The sequence below is a fragment of the Carassius gibelio genome, chromosome A21 (genome assembly GCF_023724105.1).
Source record: "Carassius gibelio isolate Cgi1373 ecotype wild population from Czech Republic chromosome A21, carGib1.2-hapl.c, whole genome shotgun sequence".
Classification (NCBI taxonomy): domain Eukaryota; kingdom Metazoa; phylum Chordata; class Actinopteri; order Cypriniformes; family Cyprinidae; genus Carassius; species Carassius gibelio.
Genome location: NC_068391.1, coordinates 21733357 through 21754821, shown reverse-complemented (window position 1 = coordinate 21754821; position 21465 = coordinate 21733357). Strand labels below are relative to the sequence as shown.

Below are 21465 nucleotides of genomic sequence, written 5' to 3'. Positions count from 1 at the left end.
CCACGTCTTCGATTCACCGCTGTCCTTTCTTCACTCTCCCGTGTTCAGGGCAGGCTTTAACCGTGTCACCATCATGTTACTAGTTCAATATGATAATAATCTGTCTTCAATCCCGAATCATATGGACAGAAGAACCGCTCCTGCTCTCATCGGTTACAGGAGCTCAGGGAATGAGTTCTGAACCAGGAAGAATGGTTTAATTTCTTTATCAGAACAGAAAACAGATATGCAATTCAACACGGCCACTTCAGCAGACCTCATCTCGAAGCCCGAGGACCGTGGCCTTGTGACAGGAAGTGAACACTGGAGAGACGTCGAAGCACTTCCTGTCAGAAGAGTGTGATCTGAAGTGGTGTTTCAGTACACACAGAGAATCATTGACAGAGACAAACATCAAATTAGAGAGTGACTAGAGCGTCTGCGTGGTGTGGAGAGGAGGTGCAGGTGTGTGGTGTTGAACAGTCTGTGAGAGCAGAGGTGCTCCTCTAATCGATGTACTGAGAGAGCCAGCGGAAGCCCTCGCCGTAGCCCTGTCTCTTCAGCACGCTGCACATGAACACCTCCAGAGGACGAGTGTTCAGCTCCTTCAGAGGAACGCTGCCCTGGACACACACACACACACACACACACACACACAGCATTTCAGAAACACAGCAGCACGCTCAGCAGAACACTACTAACACTATTCATGACACAGAAACCAGCCGTCATCGGCACTAGCTGGCTAGTCGCTAGGTGTGTCCTGTCCTTCAGAGACGGGTGTAGAAGAGCTCAGATCTGACTGAAGCGCTGGGGTCTATCTGACCTCTACACTTGTGCACTTTACAGGCTTCTGGACACCAGGGGACCTCAGACAACTAAACCAGTTCACATTCACACTGACAGAACTGGAGTCAATCCACATCTGATCCAGTGTGTGGCACTCTTTCAGTCTCTGTGGCACTTGTGTTGTGTTTGTATGAAGCCTAAATACAAATAAAACACTCAACATTCACTTATCGGTGCTGTTTTTTCCTAAACTATGGTCTGGTTTAATAACAGGTGTCAGACTTGGCAAATTCATTTTTTCTGATGTTGGCATTCTTGGCAGTTTTTACAAGGATTTTTTAAGAAGTGTTCATATCGATATTGGAATGATATCAAAGATCTGGTCCAGCGCTGCTGACCCCTGCTGACCCCTGCGCGTCCTCTCAAACATACCTTCCCTGTGGTCTGACCGTACAGACCGAACATCTCTCGCAGCTTCTCCTCACTCACGGCTTCAGGTTTGTCGATCTTGTTTCCCAGGATCAGGATGGGCACGTTCCCGATGGTTTCATCTGTCATTAGTGCCTGTTACACACACACACACACAGAGTTACACAGGACATACGTGATGGATCAAGACACTGAGTCAGAGTTAAACTCAAGTGTACATGGGTCAGACACACACTGGTCATCAGCTGGACATTATCCTCCTCAGACTCTCAAGCCTTATTTTACATCTTTCACTTTAAATATTACATATATTTCAGTTTATACCATTTTAACCCCTTATTTTAAAGCCACAATTTAAACCACTGCCTTTACATTTTAAAATTGGAGCATTTAAATTTTAACCCCTTGTTTTACGTCTGAAATTATTACCCATTATTTTACATTTAAAACTGTTTTCCATTTAATTTCATACTTTACATTTTACTGTTCTGTTAAATTTTAACCTCTTATTTCACTTATTTATCAGTTTAAATGTTAACCCCTCGTTTAAAATTTTAAATTAAATTAAATGAAAAACAATTATATTAAAATATTTCACAATCTTAATTTAAATTCTAACCCAACATAAAGATAAAGATTTGCTTTTATTGGTTAAATTGCATATTGTCTGAAGCTCAACATTGGGCAGGATGTAGATGATAGCTGGCAGAGTAATCCAGCGGTGTCCAGTCCTGCGGTCAGTCTGAAGCTCCAGGAACAGGTCTGGACACCGCTGGAGTCTGGACTAACTGATCATCAGAAGCTCATGCAGTGTCTGGAGACAGTAGGAAGCTCACGTCTAGCTCTGTTTTGGACTCGGCCAGCCTGCTGTGGTCAGCACAGTCCACCAGGAACACGATGCCGTTGATGGCTGGGAGGTAGTTCTTCCAGACGCGTCGAGCTGTGACAAACACAACACTGAGGTCACACCGCATCAGATGCAGACGGAGGACAGCTGAAGATCCTCTACTCACCCTGAGCGTGGCCGCCCAGATCGAACGTGGTGAAGGTCATGCCAGCGATCGTCAGCTCCTCCGAGGCTGAGAGGAACACACACCAGTCAATACTTCAGTCCACACTCAGACCAACACAGAACCAGCTTTACTGGAACTTCTGAACTCACTTCTGAAATAACTGTGTCATATGCTGCTCTCTAGACTTTATTCTTTCTGAGTAATGAGTTCATGATCACCGGATGTGTTTTCATCAGTAAACCTGACACTGTCTACAAGCTGTGCTCATCTGTCTGTGTTTGAGTGTGTGTTTGAGTGTGTGTGTGTGTGTGTGTGTGAGTGATTACAGGAGACAGTTTTCTGTAAGTTATCACACCTTCAGATGCTCATTCAGGTGTATTTCCTGCTGAAGCTGCTGTTAAAGCGATCGCTCAGTCCACATCACACAGCTTTTCATATTTGAACATTGTAATAAAATGAACAGAATTTGAAACTTGAGATTTGTTTCATATCAAAAGGAACAAATCTCTAAGCTGACTGCAGTTTATTGGATGAGAGGCGCTACAATGTTCCGCTCATTATCTAGACTCCCATCTGTGTGTGTGAGTATGTGTGTGTGTTTGTGAGAGTGAGTGAGTGTGTGTGTGAGTGTGTATGTGAGAGTGAGTGTGTGTGAGTGTGTATGTGAGAGTGAGTGTGTGTGTGTGTGTGTGTATGTGAGAGTGAGTGTGTGTGTGTGTGTGTGTATGTGAGAGTGAGTGTGTGTGAGAGTGTGTGTGTGTTTGTGAGTGTGTGTGTGTTTGTGAGTGTGTGTGTGTGTGTGTGTACTTGTATGTCGGCTGACAGGAGCTCAGGAGTGTGTGTGTGTTTGTGAGTGTGTGTGTGTGTGTACTTGTTTTTCTATTCTGGTGGGGACTTAAACCTGAATACACACAGACTCATGGGGACTCGTGTCACGTTGGGGACCTAAATTGAGGGGTAAACAAGCTAATAAATTACACAGAATGAAGTTTCTTGAAAATCTAAAAATGCAGAAAGTTTCCTGTGAGGGTTAGGTTTAGGGTTGGTGTAGGGCGATAGAAAATACGGTCTGTACAGTATAAAAACCATTACACCTATGGAGAGTCCCCACAAGGATAGCTGACCAGACATGTGTGTGTGTGTGTGTGTGTGTGTGTGAGAGAGAGAGTGAGTGTGTGTGTGTGTGCTCACTCACTAGGGTGTAAGGTGGGCACGTGCTGACCCAGTCTGTCGTCTTTGAGCATATGCAGCAGTGTGGTTTTACCAGCATTGTCCAGACCGAGGAAGACTAATTTGCCAGACTTCTTGTACAGCCCTGGAACAGAAAGAGTTAATCAGCTGACAGGTACTTGTGATTAAACACCATCAGCGATCACACACACACACACACGGGTGCACTCTCTCCTCACAATATTAGAGACCAGACTGCAGTCTATCTGAAGCTCAGAGTGTCGCTGAAGGCCGACGCCCACAGAGCCAGCGAGAGATGTGATTGGCCAGGCTCCAGGTGAGTGAGTGTTTCTGATAGGAGGCTGTACAGTGTGTCGACAGTGTCTCAGAGCTCAGTATCAGTCTGGGCTGGACGAACAGGAAAAACAAGGCCAGCCAGAGACTGAGACTGAGCCTCCGTCGGCCCATGATGCACTGCATGAGTCAGGACAGACGCTCTGATCTTAAACACATCTGTAATACGAGGGTTATTCTAAAGAAAGCCTAACTCTAGTGAACACCCTGTTTTCACTCAGGAACGGCTGGTTCTTCTGACACATGTAACCCTGATCACATTCACTGTCCATGAGCCAAACACCTCCTGAAGAATACATCGAGTCACACGACATACGGTTGTGATGCTGAAACACCTCACATTACTGAAGAAACTGTGTTTGAGCAGAAGAGGAACTCACCCAGGAACTGCAGAACACTACTGAAACCACTGTAAATCCAGTCAAATATGAAGGACATATCCAGGCCGGGAATATCTGAAGAGAAAGAGAAGTATTAAGAGATTTAACGGCTCAGACTTCAGCTTCTGAGTATGTGCTGAATAGGATTAATCAAATCAGCAAAGTGCTGAAACATTAGTTCAGACACACATGATTCCTCCACAGTCAGAGCTGAACGCTAGGAGCGTGATCCATGAACACGGTCAGAGACGAAGAGTAATGCACGTCTGACGCACGCACTGATGAAGTGAATCAACATGTGATCATGCTAATGTCACATTACACACCAAGTCTTCATTTCTGTGACGTCACGGCTGGAACAACAACATCCACACTATGATAATGTTAAAGGTTTCATATTAGATGATAAACTTGGTTTGTTCAGGAGTGCAGTGATATTTGAGCGATTCGGTCACGTTTTGGAAATCAAAACACTTTTTTGCATTGCATGCTACATTAAATGACATGAATTTACAACTTCTTGCTTTCATCTAAGATATTTAAAAAGCCTTCACTTGTGGATGGGAGACTGAAGAGCAGTCTGATTTCAGAGATCTAAAGCGGAGCTCACGTGCAGGTCTTCAGTCGCAGTGTTCACGTGTGTTTAATGCACTGCTGAACTCGATCGAGAAGCCTTCACATGCCACGTCTCACCACGCAGCAGCTCTGTGATAAACCTTATCAGGACTGGAGCGCTTGAGATCAGAGCAGGGTCAAAGTTCATTCAGAACAAGCCACTGACGAGTCACCAGGTACAGTGTTCACGCTGCGAGCGCGTCTGATCATCATCATCATCATCGAGGTGTGAATGAGAGGAGCTGGAGTAAAGAGCAGCAGAGCTAAAGGTGAAGGACACACTCCGGCGACACGTCAGCACGATCTCACACACACACACACACACACACACACACACACTCTCTCTCTCCCTCACACACACACTCCACTGACTGACCCATGAATCTAACGTTCATCTAAGAACACAAAGGCAGCTTGACTAAGTTGTCAGCAATAATACTGATGGGAGTGTAATATCATAACAGGAGAATCTATCTATTCGTTCACATTCAAACATACACAACTACTTAAACACACTTTTCTTATGAAGATGGGTTATGTCTGAATTACAATCCTTTATTGAGCACGAATTCAAATGAGTTTTGCAAATGAGAATTGCTATGAGTGTCTGATAAACCTCTGTCTGTCAATCAAAGTCATGTGACTAACCAACACAAGGTTGATCGAGCAGATGACGTCACAAAGCGTCAGGCACTGCTGAACAGAACTAATGGACCTGACAGGTTTCCCCATCACACAGAGTCTCAGAGGAGCCATTAAACTACTCTACAGGAGGATGCTTTAATCCTTTATATGATGAACAGAGCTAGTGTTCTCCTGGCATTCACACATCGATCAGCACACAAACACAAACACACAGATGGAGTATGACTTAAAGGACCTCTAAGGTTTCATTAAAATAGTTATATTGTTTTAATGAATTTGGAACGACACAAGAGTGATCAAATGATGATAATGTTCATAAATATGAATCCTTTATGAATACATTTTGTGTGATGTTAGCTACACTACGAATGATTAATCAATTAGTTGTGACGTGTTTATTACACGGTTACACCATACGAGCAGTTCAGTAAACCATGAACACAATATGACAGCAGGAGCACAAGTGTGTGTGTGTGTCACACACACACACACACACACACACACACACACACACACACACACACACACACACACACACACACAGCTGGATGATTCGTGTTGATTAATCGCGCTTCAGCTTCCCCTGTGTCCGGCCGCGAGCTGCCGTTAGCTTTAGCACGAGCTAAGCAAACACACTCACAGAAACATACCTCGAGCGGGTGTACAGATGAGTGCAGCTCTTTCCAACGCACCTGGTTGAGAGAATATAAGAGTAAAGTCGAGAGAACACACTCAGCTCACCGAGCTCAGCCACGAACACACAGCAATGGCGCACTTCCGCTGTGTGTCACAGTCTAACCCGTCCGGCGCAGAAACCACCTGTGCGGGAACGCGCGCACCCACACAGACACACGGAGCCCGCGACTAACTGTACTCACAATTTTTTTTAATTATTTATACATGTCTAATAAGTAATATTCGTGTAATATAACAATTTAGGGAGCTTTAGCACGAAGGTGATTATACAGAGCTAAACACACACAGATGTAGTCATGACCTACCACATTAACTACAGTAGAAGAACTTTATAGAGTAAACGATTACATTTTGATTTAATTATCAGGTCCTGACCTCTTTATTTGTTTAAATAAAGAAATGTTTTAGACAGTTTAACATATCACATTGTAGTAATATAATATTAAATGAAATCCTATACATTTGCATTTTTCCAGTTGAAGCGCTTTTAACATCGCGTGTGTTGGTTTAGAAGTGTTTATAACATCAGCTTGAGTTCCTGAATCTGGTCCTAGCGCACCTGTGTTTCCAGTACGACCGGAAGCGGCTTCACACAGGAAATGCCACGTGTACCAAGTGCGCATGCGCGCTCTCCGTGCTCCCGCTGGACTTCCGCTGGTGTATCACCGTGACATTAGTGAACGCGTCGAGCGAGAGAACGCGTCACACACCCGAGAGACGCTCGCCTACTGAACCGAGCGACGCTTCAGGATGTCCAGCGGCGGCTTCGCGTCACAGAACGGCGCGGGAGGCTCGCACGCGAACGGTGAGTAGTTCGGTGTTCGTCCACTGACGCGTCGGGCGTCACTCTGAAGCGCGTTGTCCGCGTCCCGCGACGCTCTAAGGCCGAGACTTCCTCCAGTGTTTGATCAGCCAGAATCATCGCGTCGCTCGACGCAGGCCAGATTCTCTTGATCATCGAGTAGAGTTCACCACATCACCGCGTTGACGCGACGCTCATCGATCACTGATTGATTGATTGATTGACTCCATGTAACTCAGTTCTTCAGTCCCGCGCGCCTGCCGTGATTTGTTGAGGTTGCGTGTGTGTGTGTGTGTGTGTGTGTGTGTGTGTGTGTGTGTGAACGGGAGGATGTTGTGAAACACTTTTGTCACAGTGCAGGAGTGAAAGTAAAAACGGTTAAAAATAAAGAATTAGAAGGTTAATAGAAATGGTGATCTTACAGGGATTTATTATATTAATATAATTACAGTCAGAGGACAGTGCTTCCAATCCTGGTCCTGATTCAGCTCATCTGTGAAGTGTGTGTGTGTGTGTGTGTGATAGCATGATCTATAAGAGCAGAGATCAGGGCCTGAAACTCCTTTCTAAAATGCTTCGTCTTATTTTTTTTATTATGATTATCTGACAGAGTTGGCACACTTCAGCTCAGTGTGTTTGTGTTGTAACAGCAGTAAAGTTTTACAGAGTAAAGAGCGGACGGATGTGTGTGTGTGTTTGCTCTGAATCATGTGTATATCAGACCCTGGAGCACAACATCTTACAACTATTAGAAAATCTGGAATCTGACGGAGCAAACCAAGTGTTTTGGCTTTAAATGTGGCTAGGCTTTGTGCGCGTGACACGTATGCTGGTCGTTTCTAACACTGATCATAAATCATATTATTCTGATTTCTGAAGATCATGTGACACTGAAGACTGGAGGAATGATGCTGAAAATACAGCGGAGCATCACAGAAATACATTACACTTTAACACAGATTCACACAGAAAATGTTTCAGTGGTATTTGACAGCATGGATGTTTCTCTCTCAGTGATCTGTGATGTCAGAGTGATGTCAGAGTGATGTGTTTGTCTCCTGCATCACGAGAGCTTCAGCGTGTCTAATCTGATCGCTCCGCTGTCCTCATCACTCTCTGTGTGGAGATCTTCATCCGGGTCAAGATGGCGTTCTCCTGAGTTAATCTGATTAGGACTAGTGTATGCTGACTAGTTAGGCCTGTAGTTAGTCAGTGTTTGGTTTGTAACAGCCTCTTTTCTGTTGTGTTGTGCTGTAGGTCCGTCACAGAACCCCGTTGGTGTGTTCTCCTCTAATCAGGGCTTCATGGCACCGCCGCAGCCGGGCTTCAACACCCTGCCCACCAAAGGTGCTCCGCCGGCGGGCCCGAGCCTCTACAGCAACAGCCATCGCCAGCCTTCACCCGTCAGCACGCCCAACCACAGGAGCACACCGCCCGCCAACAGCTACCAGCATCCTCCTGCTCAGCATCCTCCTCAGCCTCAGTATCTTCAGCATCCTCCTCCTCCTCCTCAGCAGCAGATCCAGCATCCTCAGCAACCTCCACAGCATCCTCCGCAGGGCCAGTATCCTCCTCCACAGCAGATCCAGCATCCTCCTCCTCCTCCTCCTCATGCCCAGTATCCCCTGCAGCAGCCCCAGAGTCGTCCTCCTCCTCCTCCTCAGTCCGGCTGGAGCCCCGTCCCATCCGTGATGCAGCACAGCGCTCCTCCTGTCTTCCACAACACTATGCAGCCGCCCGCACCCTCTGTGACCGGTACATCCCATAATATCACACACACTACACAATAATTAATACTTTGATAATATTTCTGAAAGACGTCTCTTCTGCTCACCAAGACTGTTTATTTGATCAAAAATACAGTAAAAACAGTAAAAGATTATTATAGTTTAAACAGCTATTTTCTGTGTGAATCTCTGTTAAACTGTAATTCATTTCTGTAATCAAAGCTGAATTTTCAGCATCATTACTCCATTAAGTATTGTGGCCCTCTATCTCCCTGGTGTGTGTGTGTGTGTGTCCAGCTGGCCCTGCGCTGAATGTGATGTACGGTCCTCCTCGGTCCACAGCTGTGAGCGGGACACACAGCAACGGTAGGAGAGCGCCGCTTACACACACACACGCACACACACACACACACACACACTTTAATCTCAGTCTCTCTGCAAATCCAGCATCGATCTGTGTCTGGTTTTCAAAGGAAACGGTGGTGAAATGAAGTGACCAAACACTCACACGAGCTGAAACTGCTTTAAATACACAGTTCAAACACACATTTGTGGTATTAGGAGCCGGAGGAAGGTTCTGCAGCGACTGTTCTTCCACAACCAGCAGTGTTTCACCTGTCAATAACAGATTTATTTCAGAAACGAGCATGTTTTCAGTCTGAAATGAGCATTTATCCGTCAGAAGCTCAGGGAGTGTTGTTTCCTCTCTTCCCCGTGTGTCTGTGCAGCGGCGGCGGGAGCGATGCACACACACCCCTCACTGCAGGCCTATCAGAGTGTGTCCAGCGCACAGACGACCCCTGTGACCCCTGCCATGCCTCCCGCACACACACCGCTCTACACACCGGTAACCTTTTCACTTTTCTGGACTCCTCCTTAATGATTAAATTACCCTTATTAATCAAAAAACATGTCTAGTTAATTCAAATCATTAAACTTAACATCAATATATTCAAATTCATTTTTATGGCCTATGACATGTTTTTCTCTTTTATTGTTACCAAATTCTGTGTTTAAACATGTCTTATTATTTAAATGCATAAAAACTACTTACTTTATTTATTTCCCCCCCCAGAAATTCTGTGTTTTGTGTATTTTATTTTTTCTGGTTTTTAAATGAAGGTATAAAGTAATTTATTTTCTTATTTTAATCAAATGAAAACAAACTTTATTTTGACAAAAAAGGGTTTAATAATAAAATGTAAATATGGGAGAAATATTGTGTGATTATTCCTTAAAAGGAATACGTTTTATTAATTATTATTAGTAGTAGTAGTATTAAGTTCATTCTATTTCAGAAATCGCAAAACAGATTTATGTTTTAAATGAATTTATTTTCCAGAAACATCAGAATAAAAACTTAATTTTCTTTTATTACAATGTTTAAAAAAAATATTAAATGTATTTTTCTAGGTGTAATGTCATTAATACAAAACATTTCCTTATATATATATATATATATATATATATATATATATATATATATATATATATATATATATATATATATATATATATTTATAATTTATCAGAATTACAATAAAAAGTCATTATTATTATTACTTTATTTCCGTTTTATTTGCTAAAGCTCCTCCAACAAAATCACCCCAGTTATTCTAGAATTATTACTTCTTTCCAAACAGAACTATTCAAGTCTTTTGGTGAAAAGTCATATCACAATATATTTAACGTGTATACAGAAGAAAAATGGCATTATCAGGTTTTTCCCAATATCAGCCATAAATCATGCAGCATTTAAAACCATAGAACAAAGTTATGGGCAAATTGTAATGTTATACAAGTAATATTAGCATGCATATGTTTAAGCTCAGGAGATATAATGATTATGAGGTTTGAACAGAGAATAGAGCAGCTGATGTGTTTGGTTTAGTGGTGAGGGTTAAACAGGTCCTCTAACTGAGCGCCTGCTGAAACACGAGGCTGTGTGTCCTCGATTGTCTGAAAGTGTGTGTTTGTCCCGTCCAGCCGTCTGCTCAGCTGAGCCCCTCGTTAGCGGCGTTAAGCCTGCAGTCTCCACCTCCAGAGGCTCTGAGGGCCGTTAACCTGCTTCAGGAGCGCAGTGTGCTCCCTCCAGGAGCCGTGTCTCCGCCGGTGCCCTGTCTGCCACAGGACCTGCAGAAGCTGAACGTCAGCCCAGAGTCAGTGCCCTCTCACACACACACACACACACACACACACACACACACACTGACGCATCTGTGCACTCCGCTGATGGTTTGCTCTCTCCTCAGGGTTTTCCGCTCTACTCTCACCAGCATCCCACAGACTCAGGCTCTGCTGAACAAAGCCAAGCTTCCCCTCGGCCTCCTGCTACACCCCTTCAAAGACCTCTCAGTGAGTCACATGATCTCTCACTCATACACACTCACTGTCAGAATCACACTCACTTTCTCACACACACACTCTCTCACTCACACACACTCACTGTCAGAATCTCACACTTTCACACAAACACTCTCTCACACACACACTCAAACTTACTCGCTGTCAGACGCTCACTCACTCTCTCTCACTCACTTTCTCACTCTCACTCACTCACTCTCTCTCCCTCACTCACTTTCTCACTCACACTCGCTCTCTCACTCACACTCGCTCTCTCTCACTCACTTTCTCTCTCTCACTCACACTCGCTCTCTCACTCACACTCTCTCTCTCTCACTCGCTCTCTCACTCTCACTCACTCTCTCTCTCTCTCTCACTCGCTCTCTCACTCACACTTACTCTCTCACTCACTCACTCTCTTTCACTCTCTCTCTCTCTCACTCACTCACTCACTCTCTCTCACTCACTCTCTCACTCACTCTCACTCACTCTCTCACTCACTCACTCTCTCTCACTCACTCTCTCACTCACTCTCACTCACTCTCTCACTCACTCTCTCTCACACTCACTCTCTTGCTGTGTCCGAAACTGCTCCCTATCCACTATATAGTGCACTATATGGGTTGTCAGCCATTTTGTAGTGCTGTCCGAATTCTGAGTGAACTACTTCATTCCCTACATTTGTCCACTACTTGTTACCTACAATCAGTGGTGGACGAAGTACACAAATCAAGTACTTAAGTAAAAGTACAGATACGTATAGTAAAATATTACTCCAGTAAAAGTACTCCTTTTTCAATTTTACCCAAGTGAAAGTACAAAAGTACTCAATTTTTAATGTACTTAAGTAAAAAAGTACTAAAAGATAGATGTTTACAATTTTATATAGGCTACTTAATTTTATTTAAGCATTTTATACTTTACAGTCTATGGTCGGAGCACGTGATATATTAAGTTAAAAGTACGATCTTATGCTTTGGAATGTAGTAAAGTAAAATTAAAAGTTACTCAAAATAAAACTACTCCAGTAAAGTACAGATACTTGAAAAATGTACTTAAGTAGAGTAAGGAAGTAAAGCTACTCCATTACTGTCCACCACTGCACACAATTCATTATGATTTCGAGTGTACAACACTCGCTGATGCACATTTCCCACAATCCAATGCGGAGTAGCGTCGAGCTGGAAGCGGGAGCGAGCGAGCTTGAATGAGAGATGAAGTTTACATCTTTATTATTTCTGTTTTAACATTTTTCCTACACTATATTGAAATATGTTATGTAGGCAATAACTCAGTTTAGAATCAGTGATTTCAGACACAGCATCTCTCTCACACTCACTCACTTTCACTCTCACACACTCACTCACTCTCCCACTCACACTCTCAAACTCACTGTCAGACACACACTCACTCTCTCACACTCACTCTCACTCACTTTCACTCTCACACACTCACTCACTGTCAGACACACACTCATTCTCTCACACACTCTCTCACTCATTCTCTCTTTCTTACACTCTCAAACTTACTCACTGTCAGACACACTCTCTCACACACTCACTCTCACACATTACATTAATCCATATAGGGATTAGTGAATGAGTGAACGATTTCAGACACAGCATCTCTCACTCACTCTCTCACTCACTGTCAGATACGCACTCCCTCTCTCACACACTCACTCTCTTTCTCACACATACTCACTCTCACACACACACTCACTCACTCTCACTCACACAAACGCACACTCGCTCTCTCACTCACACACACAATCTCACTAACTCACTCTCTCAAACACTCACACACTCTCTCACACTCTCTCTCACACACACTCACTCTCACTCACACACACACTCACTCACACACACACTCACTCTCACACACTCACACTCACTCACACACACACTCTCTCACTCACACACACTCACTCACTCTCTCACTCACACAAACACACACTCGGTCTCTCACTCACACACACACACACACACACACACACATACACACACTCACACACACAATCTCACTAACTCACTCTCTCAAACACTCACACACTCTCTCACACTCTCTCTCACACACACTCTCTCTCCCTCTCTCTCTCACACACTCACTCACTCACTCACTCGCTCTATCACACACACACACACACACACACACAGAGCACTAGGCACCGCTGAACACTCAGAAATGAAAGTTCATCATCATGTGACTGTGTGTGGAAGGAGATATAGTCAGAGGCTTATAGTCGTAAACAGGAACTAAAGCACCCAGAAGCACTGTAAAAATATCCCAAATGTCAAACAGTCCGACAGAATCTCTTAGTTGCCGAATTGCAGAAGTGCTTTAGTTTTTTTTAAATGTAATTCTTCAGTCATTTAACATTTCTTAATTCAAATCAGTATTTCTGACATGAATCTTCAGCACTGTGCTGTGTACGTGCGTCCAGCAGTGTGTGTACATGCGTCCAGCAGTGTGTGTACATGCGTCCAGCAGTGTGTGTACATGCGTCCAGCAGTGTGTGTACATGCGTCCAGCAGTGTGTGTACATGCATCTGATGCGGCCTCAGCTCCTGTAGTTCAGATGATGATAACTCTAGAGTTTAGATTCTTGGGTGACGTGACCCGAGCGCTCATCTCATCAGTTATTACTCCTCTCTTCAGCAACTGCCTGTAGTGACGTCCAGTAACATCGTACGCTGCCGCTCCTGTCGGACCTACATCAACCCGTTCGTGACCTTCGTGGACGCTAGAAGATGGAAGTGTAACCTGTGTCACAGAGTCAATGATGGTGAGCGCTGTGTGACGAGTGATTCTGCTGCTGATGTGCTGTATGTGTGTCTGAACCGTGTGCTCTCAGTTCCAGAGGAGTTCATGTATAATCCGGTCAGCAGATCGTATGGAGTGCCTCACAAAAGACCCGAGGTGCAGAGCGCCACCATCGAGTTCATCGCCCCGTCTGAATACATGGTGCGAGATGTTATAGTTTTTATTTACATTTAGAGTTTGGGGATTTTGTATTTTCTAGGGCTGCCCTGTAATAGTTGACTAACCTTTAGTCGAGGAGAAGAGGCTTGTCTCTTACAGTCCTCACACAGTCCGTGGCGGACAGGTCACAGAGATCTGTTAAATGATGTGCTAATATCAAGATTACCACACATAAGTGATGTGTTTATGAATATGAAAGCTCTATGTACAGAGAAGAGTTAATGTCTGAAATGAAGAGATGTGTCCCTGTAATGTCAGCTGAGGCCACCGCAGCCCGCCGTCTACCTCTTCGTCCTGGACGTGTCTCATAACGCGGTGCAGACCGGATATCTGGACGTGGTCTGTCAGACGCTCCTGGACAACCTGGACTCGTAAGTGAGCATCGCTGATGAAGCTGCTGTCCGCTGTGCTTGAGCTCACTCATCAGTGTGTCGCGTGTTTCTTTACCATGAAGGCTTCCCGGAGACGCTCGGACGAAGATCGGCTTCATCACGTTCGACAGCAACATCCACTTCTACAACCTGCAGGAAGGCCTGTCTCAGCCGCAGATGCTCATCGTGTCAGACGTCGACGGTAAGAGCGTTCTCCCATCAGTGCAGAAGTGCAGTGAGGTCTCAGACCTGAGCTGACTGTGAGCCGTTCCTCCCTCAGATGTGTTCCTGCCGACGCCGGACAGCCTTCTGGTCAACCGGAGCGAGTGCAGAGAGGTGAGTGTGTGTGTGTGTGTGTGTGTGTGTGCGTGTGTGTGTGTCAGACGTGATCTCATGCTCTGGTCTCGTTGCAGCTGCTGCAGGATCTGCTGACCAGTCTGCCGCAGATGTTTGCTCAGACGATGGAGACTCAGTCTGCTCTGGGTCCGGCGCTGCAGGCCGCCTTCAAGCTGCTGTGTCCCACCGGAGGACGCATGTCTGTGTTCCAGACGCAGCTGCCAACCCTCGGCATCGGAGCGCTCCAGCCCAGAGAAGAGCCCAGCCAGAGAGCCAACGCCAAGGTTAGCCACCTGATCGATCGACTGCGTGATTGATCCGGGTGTAAACTGACTGTTTTGAGCCTTGATTTCAATAATTACATAATCAGACATTGACATTGACATAAAGGCACATTGCGGTAAAATGAAGTGAACGAAGGACCAAATTCTTGCGGACTCAATCTGGATCTTCATTAAAAATGATGCAAAGACTTAGCACTGAACAGCGTCTTGTCTTCAGAGCATCTTGTTTGATTTCTGCATTTGCCTCTCATTATTTACACCACATGTGCCAACTGGTGGGCGGGGCTAAATTGCGTTGCTGTAGAATCTGTGGGCGGGGTTAAGCAGGCGGTGATGTAGAACTGGAGGGCGGGGCTCAAATAACTGTATTCTAATAGACTCATCACACGATCAGTCATCAGGATCATTAGACACTGCATCGTCTGCAACTGCACATTACTCTTTCCTTAATCACACCAGATTAACATGTTAAATAAATGGCTCTTTTTTAACTTTTTTAAGCGAGTTTATGATGTGAAATGCTAGCTGTCACTGGGATATTTCCAGCTGTTGTGTGTTGGTTCTCCTCTGTAGGACGTGCAGCACCTGAGTCCTGCGACGGACTTCTATAAGAAGCTGGCTCTGGACTGTTCTGGTCATCATGTGGCCGTGGATCTGTTCCTGCTGAGCGCACAGTACTCTGACCTGTCCTCTCTGGGTCAGTGTCCCACTACTACACCTGTACCCTTCAGTCTCTGAGGAGCACTGCTGAGGGACCTGACCCCATCACACACACCTTACAGAGAGAAAGAGTAGTCTGTTTACTGAACCCTTACACACATGTTTTTGTGGGAGATTATCATTATTTGATCATCAGGCTTTTACGGCTCTGATACAGTGAGGATATGAAGGAAAAACAGCTCAGGTTTATTCAGAAACTCAAACTGATTTGCTCCAGATGCTGATATTTGTGTGATGTTCTGCTGCTTGTGATGTGAATCAGATCTTTCTAACAGTAGAGCAGACACTGACACACACTGATCTAAACATCAGTCTACAGTATATCTCCAGTAATGTGTGTCTGTGAGACGAGATGTAAATGATGGAGAGCTGAAGATGTGAGATGTTCAGAAGCGTGAGTGAGACCGGTCGTCTCTTTTAGTTCAGTTACTAACAGACAGATGCACACCTGGTCTGTCCAGAGACCGTGTCCAGCTCTCTTCTGTAGGTGCACGTGTGTAATCTGGTCAGAATGGATGTTAATGCTTCAGTGTGGTGTGTGTCTAACGATCGCTGCTTCATCTCCTGAAGGCTGTATATCCAGATACTCGGCTGGAAGCGTCTATTACTACCCTTCATACCACAAGCAGCACAACCCGGCTCAGACGGAGCGCCTCCAGAAGGATCTGAAGAGATACCTGACGCGTAAGATCGGCTTCGAGGCGGTCATGAGGATCCGCTGCACTAAAGGTGTGTGTGGAGGTGTGAGCGTCAGTCCGAGCGTCCCTGAGCAGCACTGATGTGTTCTTCTGTCGTCTGCAGGTCTGTCCATACACACCTTCCACGGGAACTTCTTCGTGCGCTCCACTGACCTGCTGTCTCTGCCCAACGTGAACCCCGACGCCGGCTTCGCCGTGCAGATGAGCATCGAGGAGAACCTGCTGGACCTGCAGACCGTGTCCTTCCAGGCCGCGCTGCTCTACACCTCCAGCAAAGGTGCGGCGCTCGGCTGATCATGTGACGTGTCATGTGACTCTTGACTGGTCATGTGACGCTTCTCTGTGCTGTTGCAGGAGAGCGGAGGATCCGTGTGCACACGCTGTGTCTGCCGGTGGTCAACTCTCTGTCAGACATCTTCGCTGGAGCTGATGTCCAGGCCATCACTGCTCTTCTGGCCAGCATGGGTACGCTTCTGACCATCTGACCGTTGAATAAACTGGAAAATAGAACCTAAATATTGTGTGTTGTGTTGTGCTGTGGTTCAGCTGTGGATCGCTCGGTGACGGCGAGTCTGAGTGATGCTCGTGATGCTCTGATCAACGCTGCCATCGACTCTCTGTCCTCCTTCCGCTCCTCGGTGCTGACCGTTCAGCAGCCCGGTCTGCTGGCCCCCGCCTGCCTGCGTCTGCTCCCGCTCTACATCCTGGCCCTGCTCAAACACGTACGTCCCCCCGCTGACCCCCCGTCACACGCAGTCTTCACACTCTCATAATGACCTCTTCACTTCCTCTGTTTCAGAAAGCCTTCCGGACGAGCGCCAGCACCCGGCTGGACGAGCGAGTGTTTGCCATGGGTCAGCTGAAGCACCAGCCGCTGGCGTTCCTCATGATGATGGTCCATCCAGGCCTGTATCGTGTGGACGAGCTGACCGATGAGGTCAGTCCAGCATCCCCGCTCACATCGCTGGGATCTGATTATAAATACATGATGCTGAATAAGACCTTCCAGAGTCATGCACGTGTTCCTAATCTCAAATGAAGACCAGTATCTTTACAGCATATTCAGTTGTGCTGGTTTAAGTTCTCTAAGGACATTATACAAATATATTACACAAAGTTTTTTAGTTTTTTATCTTAAGCAAACATTAAATAAGTTCAGCCCAAACCAAATGTGTTCACTCTCAGTTCATCTGAGATCAGGAGGAGTGTGTGTCTTCATCAGGTTTGGAGAAATGTAGCACTGCATCAGTGTCTCATCAATGGATGCTCTGCAGTGAATGGGTGCCGTCAGAATGAGAGTCTGATAAAAACATCACAATAATCCACAGCACTCCAGTCCATCAGTGAACATCTGGAGAAGACAAAACCTGAAACACATCCAGCATTAAGATGATTTTAACTCAAACACATAGAGTCTATAATCCATAATAACACTTCCTCCAGTGAAAAAGTGTTCTGGTCTGAATCAGGAGAGAAATCTGCACAGATCAAGCAGCGTTTAAACAGATTTAAACATATATGTGAGAGACAACAGCAGATGCACTTTTTGCAGGAAGTGTTATGGACTCTGATTTTAGCTGGAAGCGACTGTTTAAAGACAGATTTCACTTCTCAAGACCTATGGTGGTAAAGATGACGATCATAAGCTGATCTAACTGATCTAAACTGATCTCACCCGTGTGAGGATCAGCCGCTGGTTTGTGCAAATGTATGTGCTGATGCTTCAGTCTGAAACTGATGTGATGTTTGTCTTGCTGACAGGGGGCTCTGAACATCAACGACCGCACGATTCCTCAGCCCAGAGCTCTTCAGCTGTCCGTGGAGAAGCTCAGCAGAGACGCGGCGTTCCTCATGGACTGCGGCACAGTGAGTTCACACTCTTACACTTCACCATTTAGCAGACGCTTTTATCCAATGTGACTTAATGAGGAGAACAGTAGAAGGCTGGATCAGTTGAAAAAGCTTGATAGTACATGCAGGAAGAGTCAGAGAGCATTACAATAGTCCAGTCTGGAGAGAACAAGAGCTTGGACAAGAAGTTGTGTGGCCTGCTCTGGTCTTCTTAATGGTGTATAAGGCAAATCTGCAATCTGGGTTAGCTGGAATCACCAGGAGTTCAGTCTTAGTAAGGTTGAGCTGAAGGTGATGGTCATTCATCCAGCTAGAGATGTAACTCAGGCTGAAATGCGAGCAGCTACCGTCGGGTCATCAGGCTGGAATGAGAAGTAGAGTTGGGTGTCATCAGCGTAACAGTGATAAGAAAAGCCATGCTTCTGAATGACAGATCCTAATGACGTCGTGTAGATGGAGAAGAGAAGTGGTCCAAGTACTGAGCCTTGAGGAACCCCAGTAGCAAGGTGTTGTGACTTAGAAACTTCACTCCTCCAAGACACACTGAAGGATCTGTCAGAGAGGTAGGACTTAACCCACAGGAGAGCAGTTCCAGAGATTCCCATCTTTCTGAGGGTGGACAGGAGAATCTGGTGATTAACGGTGTCAAAAGCAGCAGACAGGTCCAGTAAGATGAGTACCGAGGATTTTGAAGCTGCTCTTGCTAGTCGCAGGGCTTCAGTAACCGAGAGGAGAGCAGTCTCAGTTGAGTGGCCACTTCTGAAGCCAGATTGGTTGTTGTCCAGGAGGTTGTTCTGTACAAGGAACATAGAGAGCTGGTTGAACACAGCCCGCTCAAGTGTCTTTGAAATCAATGGAAGAAGGGATACCAGTCTGTAGTTTTCAAGAAGTGCTGGATTTAGAGATGGTTTCTTGAGCAGTGGGTTTACCCGAGCCTGCTTAAATGCTGAGGGAAATGTTCCAGATTTAAGAGAGGAGTTGATAATGTGAGTAAGTGAAGGTATGACTGAAGAAGAGATCACTTGAAGGAGGTGAGTGGGGATAGGATCAAGTGGACAAGTAGTAGGATGACTGGACAGGATAAGTTTGGAGACGTCCATCTCTGAGAGGGGAGAGAAAGAGGGGAGAGAGTGTATCGGGGGGTTAAAGAAGAGTAAAGAAGGTTTTGAAGAGTGTGTGAGAGTCAGAGAGTCAGTTAATGTCGTTGTGGTAGTAGGATGTTTTAGCAGTGGAGACATCTGCAGAGAAGGAAGAGAGGAGAGATTGATGCACACTCACATCAGCAGAGCTTTTGACTTCGAGAGCTGCTCATCCACACATGAGAACAGAAGAGAAGCTGAATATCTGACCGGCTCTGCTGCTGTGAACTCAGTCAGAAAGCCGCTTTGAGCCTTGACACAGGATAGTGTGCAGCGCTTCATCTTTCTTCTGCTCAGGTCCTGTATCTGTGGGTGGGCAGGAGCTGCAGCCCGGTGTTCCTCACAGAAGTGCTGGGAGCGGAGAGCTACGCTGCTGTTCCTCTCAACATGGTAAACTCTCTCATGACACGCTCTTCACAAACACTGCAGACTACTGATGCTGTGAATGATTGCATTAGAAATTATTCTGTGGTGTTCCATGCCAATAACTGCGGTTTAATATTTGCACCCTAATTGAGATCATTTTTGTACCATATAATTTTTGCTCTGATTGCAAGTTATTTTTAATGAAAGATGTTTGCTGTCCTCAGCTCAGAGTGTGATGAATCAGAAGAGTAATGTCTGCTCTCTCCTCAGAACCAGCTTCCAGAGCTGGACACGGCCAGATCGTCTCGACTGCGAGCGTTCGTCGGCTGGCTGAGAGAAACCCGGCCGTTCCACGCCGTCCTGCACGTCATCAGGTCAGGAACACGCTAACAGTTAACTCTGACGTGACTCCCTCGATTACAGTATTACATCAGTGCTGTGCCGGACGAGCCGTGTCTTCTGTTTAATGCAAGGCTCTCAGACTCCTGTGCTAGTAGTGTTTGAGGAGTTAATGATGACTGAGTCTGACGCTCCTCTCTTGGCTTTCAGAGACGAGTCTCCGCTCAAGGCTGAGTTCATGCAGAACATGATCGAGGATCTCAGTGAATCCGCTCTCTCTTACTACGAGTTCCTCCTGCACCTGCAGCAGCAGATCTCCAAGTGATCCCACAATGCCCTGCTGCGGAGCCGGACGCGTCTGTGTGAGGAGAGATCCTGAAATAAACAACAAAAATGGTTTCTTATGAATTTCTTACGACCTTTGTAATTAGTGCTATCCAGAAATAGCGCTTTATAATTAGTGTGGTTTGTCACAGGTTTGTCTGTGTTCTTCAGTCCTTGTTTTAATGGAAGATCTCAGACAGGTTCACTGAGAAGAGATGCTTTGTGTGTGATGTTTAACACGGACAGATTCAGACACGCCACCCTGTGATCTTTACACATCATAGAAACATGTATATTGATAAACCGATATTATATTCAAGATTGTTAATTTTAGTAAAAACATTATTCAGATGATGCGAGATGATAAAAATCAACTGCTTGGGACTCTTTCTTTTTCTTTGTATGAAGAGATTTTTAAGATCTGGCTGAATCTGAGAGCTTTAGAGGAAGTGATGAGCTACAGAGACGTGTGGAAGCTGACTGTGTGCTTAAAGCTTGAAATAAAATACAAAATAGAGAATAAATACAGAGATTTCTCTGCCATGAGTAGAGTTTAACATTGAATGTGTGGTTGTGAGCAGAGAACTGATGAAGGTAAGAGGAACACAATAATCTGAGCTTCAGTCTTGATTCTGTTAAATCCACCATTCAGAGGAATATTTTTATATTTGAAAAAAAAAATCCTCTTGATTCCTCTGCGGTTGTTCAGCTCATTTTAGCACACACAACTGTTTTTGAGAAATGATTTGTAAATTCTCAGCAATTTTGTACATGTGAACTTTCTGAAGGAATGAAGTCATTAAAGAGGAAGTCTCTGTGTGAGCTCTCCTGAACATCTCAGCTGTTTCCAGTTCCTTTGGCTTTCTGCTCTGATGTCCTCTCATCATCATCATCATCACGTGTCCCTGGCTCCATCAGGACCTGATGAAGAGTAGAGTCAGTCAGTGTGTTTCACAGCAAATGGGTTTTCGCAACTTGTACGAAAATACACAATTATTAGCAAAGCTATTTTGTGTCATCACATGTTATATATTCCAGCAGAAGCACTGAGTCTAATTTTACTAAATATTAATTTATCAACACCTTTTTCACATGAAACACAGATTGCTCTCA

The 21465-nt window shown here is 45.2% G+C and overlaps 2 protein-coding genes across 2 annotated transcripts in view; one reads left to right on the top strand and one right to left on the bottom strand.

The window, feature by feature from the left end:
• The window catches only part of LOC127941437 (GTP-binding protein SAR1b), a 6539-nt gene extending 348 nt beyond the window's left edge, over positions 1–6191 (bottom strand). The window contains exons 1-7 of the mRNA XM_052536467.1: positions 6025–6191; positions 4115–4189; positions 3406–3525; positions 2211–2276; positions 2034–2137; positions 1201–1332; positions 1–602 (exon numbers count right to left, since the gene is read on the bottom strand). The exon at positions 1–602 is cut by the window's left edge and continues 348 nt beyond it. Coding sequence (XP_052392427.1) covers positions 486–602; positions 1201–1332; positions 2034–2137; positions 2211–2276; positions 3406–3525; positions 4115–4172 — 597 coding nt within the window. The 5' untranslated portion in view covers positions 4173–4189; positions 6025–6191 and the 3' untranslated portion in view covers positions 1–485. The remainder of the gene's footprint in view (positions 603–1200; positions 1333–2033; positions 2138–2210; positions 2277–3405; positions 3526–4114; positions 4190–6024) is intronic.
• A 463-nt stretch (positions 6192–6654) lies between these two features.
• On the top strand, positions 6655–21192 carry sec24a (SEC24 homolog A, COPII coat complex component). The gene is made up of 22 exons (XM_052536425.1): positions 6655–6875; positions 8130–8627; positions 8897–8965; positions 9328–9446; positions 10586–10758; positions 10852–10954; positions 13601–13727; positions 13797–13906; positions 14183–14295; positions 14379–14497; positions 14576–14631; positions 14709–14915; positions 15489–15612; positions 16206–16364; positions 16437–16610; positions 16688–16798; positions 16880–17055; positions 17133–17270; positions 18095–18199; positions 19621–19713; positions 19960–20063; positions 20239–21192. The coding sequence occupies exons 1-22, from the start codon at positions 6821–6823 to the stop codon at positions 20351–20353; spliced, it is 3048 nt and encodes a 1015-aa protein (XP_052392385.1). The 5' UTR covers positions 6655–6820; the 3' UTR covers positions 20354–21192.
• Positions 21193–21465: the final 273 nt, after the last annotated feature.

What these genes read in the sequence shown, in the direction of transcription:
- sec24a (XM_052536425.1), top strand. Translation starts at nt 6,821, where the DNA reads ATGTCCAGCGGCGGCTTCGCGTCACAGAACGGCGCGGGAGGCTCGCAC. An exon ending in GTGTCACAGAGTCAATGATG is followed by an intron (nt 13,728 to 13,796) that starts GTGAGCGCTGTG and finishes GTGTGCTCTCAG; the next exon opens with TTCCAGAGGAGTTCATGTAT. An exon ending in GCCAGAGAGCCAACGCCAAG is followed by an intron (nt 14,916 to 15,488) that starts GTTAGCCACCTG and finishes TCTCCTCTGTAG; the next exon opens with GACGTGCAGCACCTGAGTCC.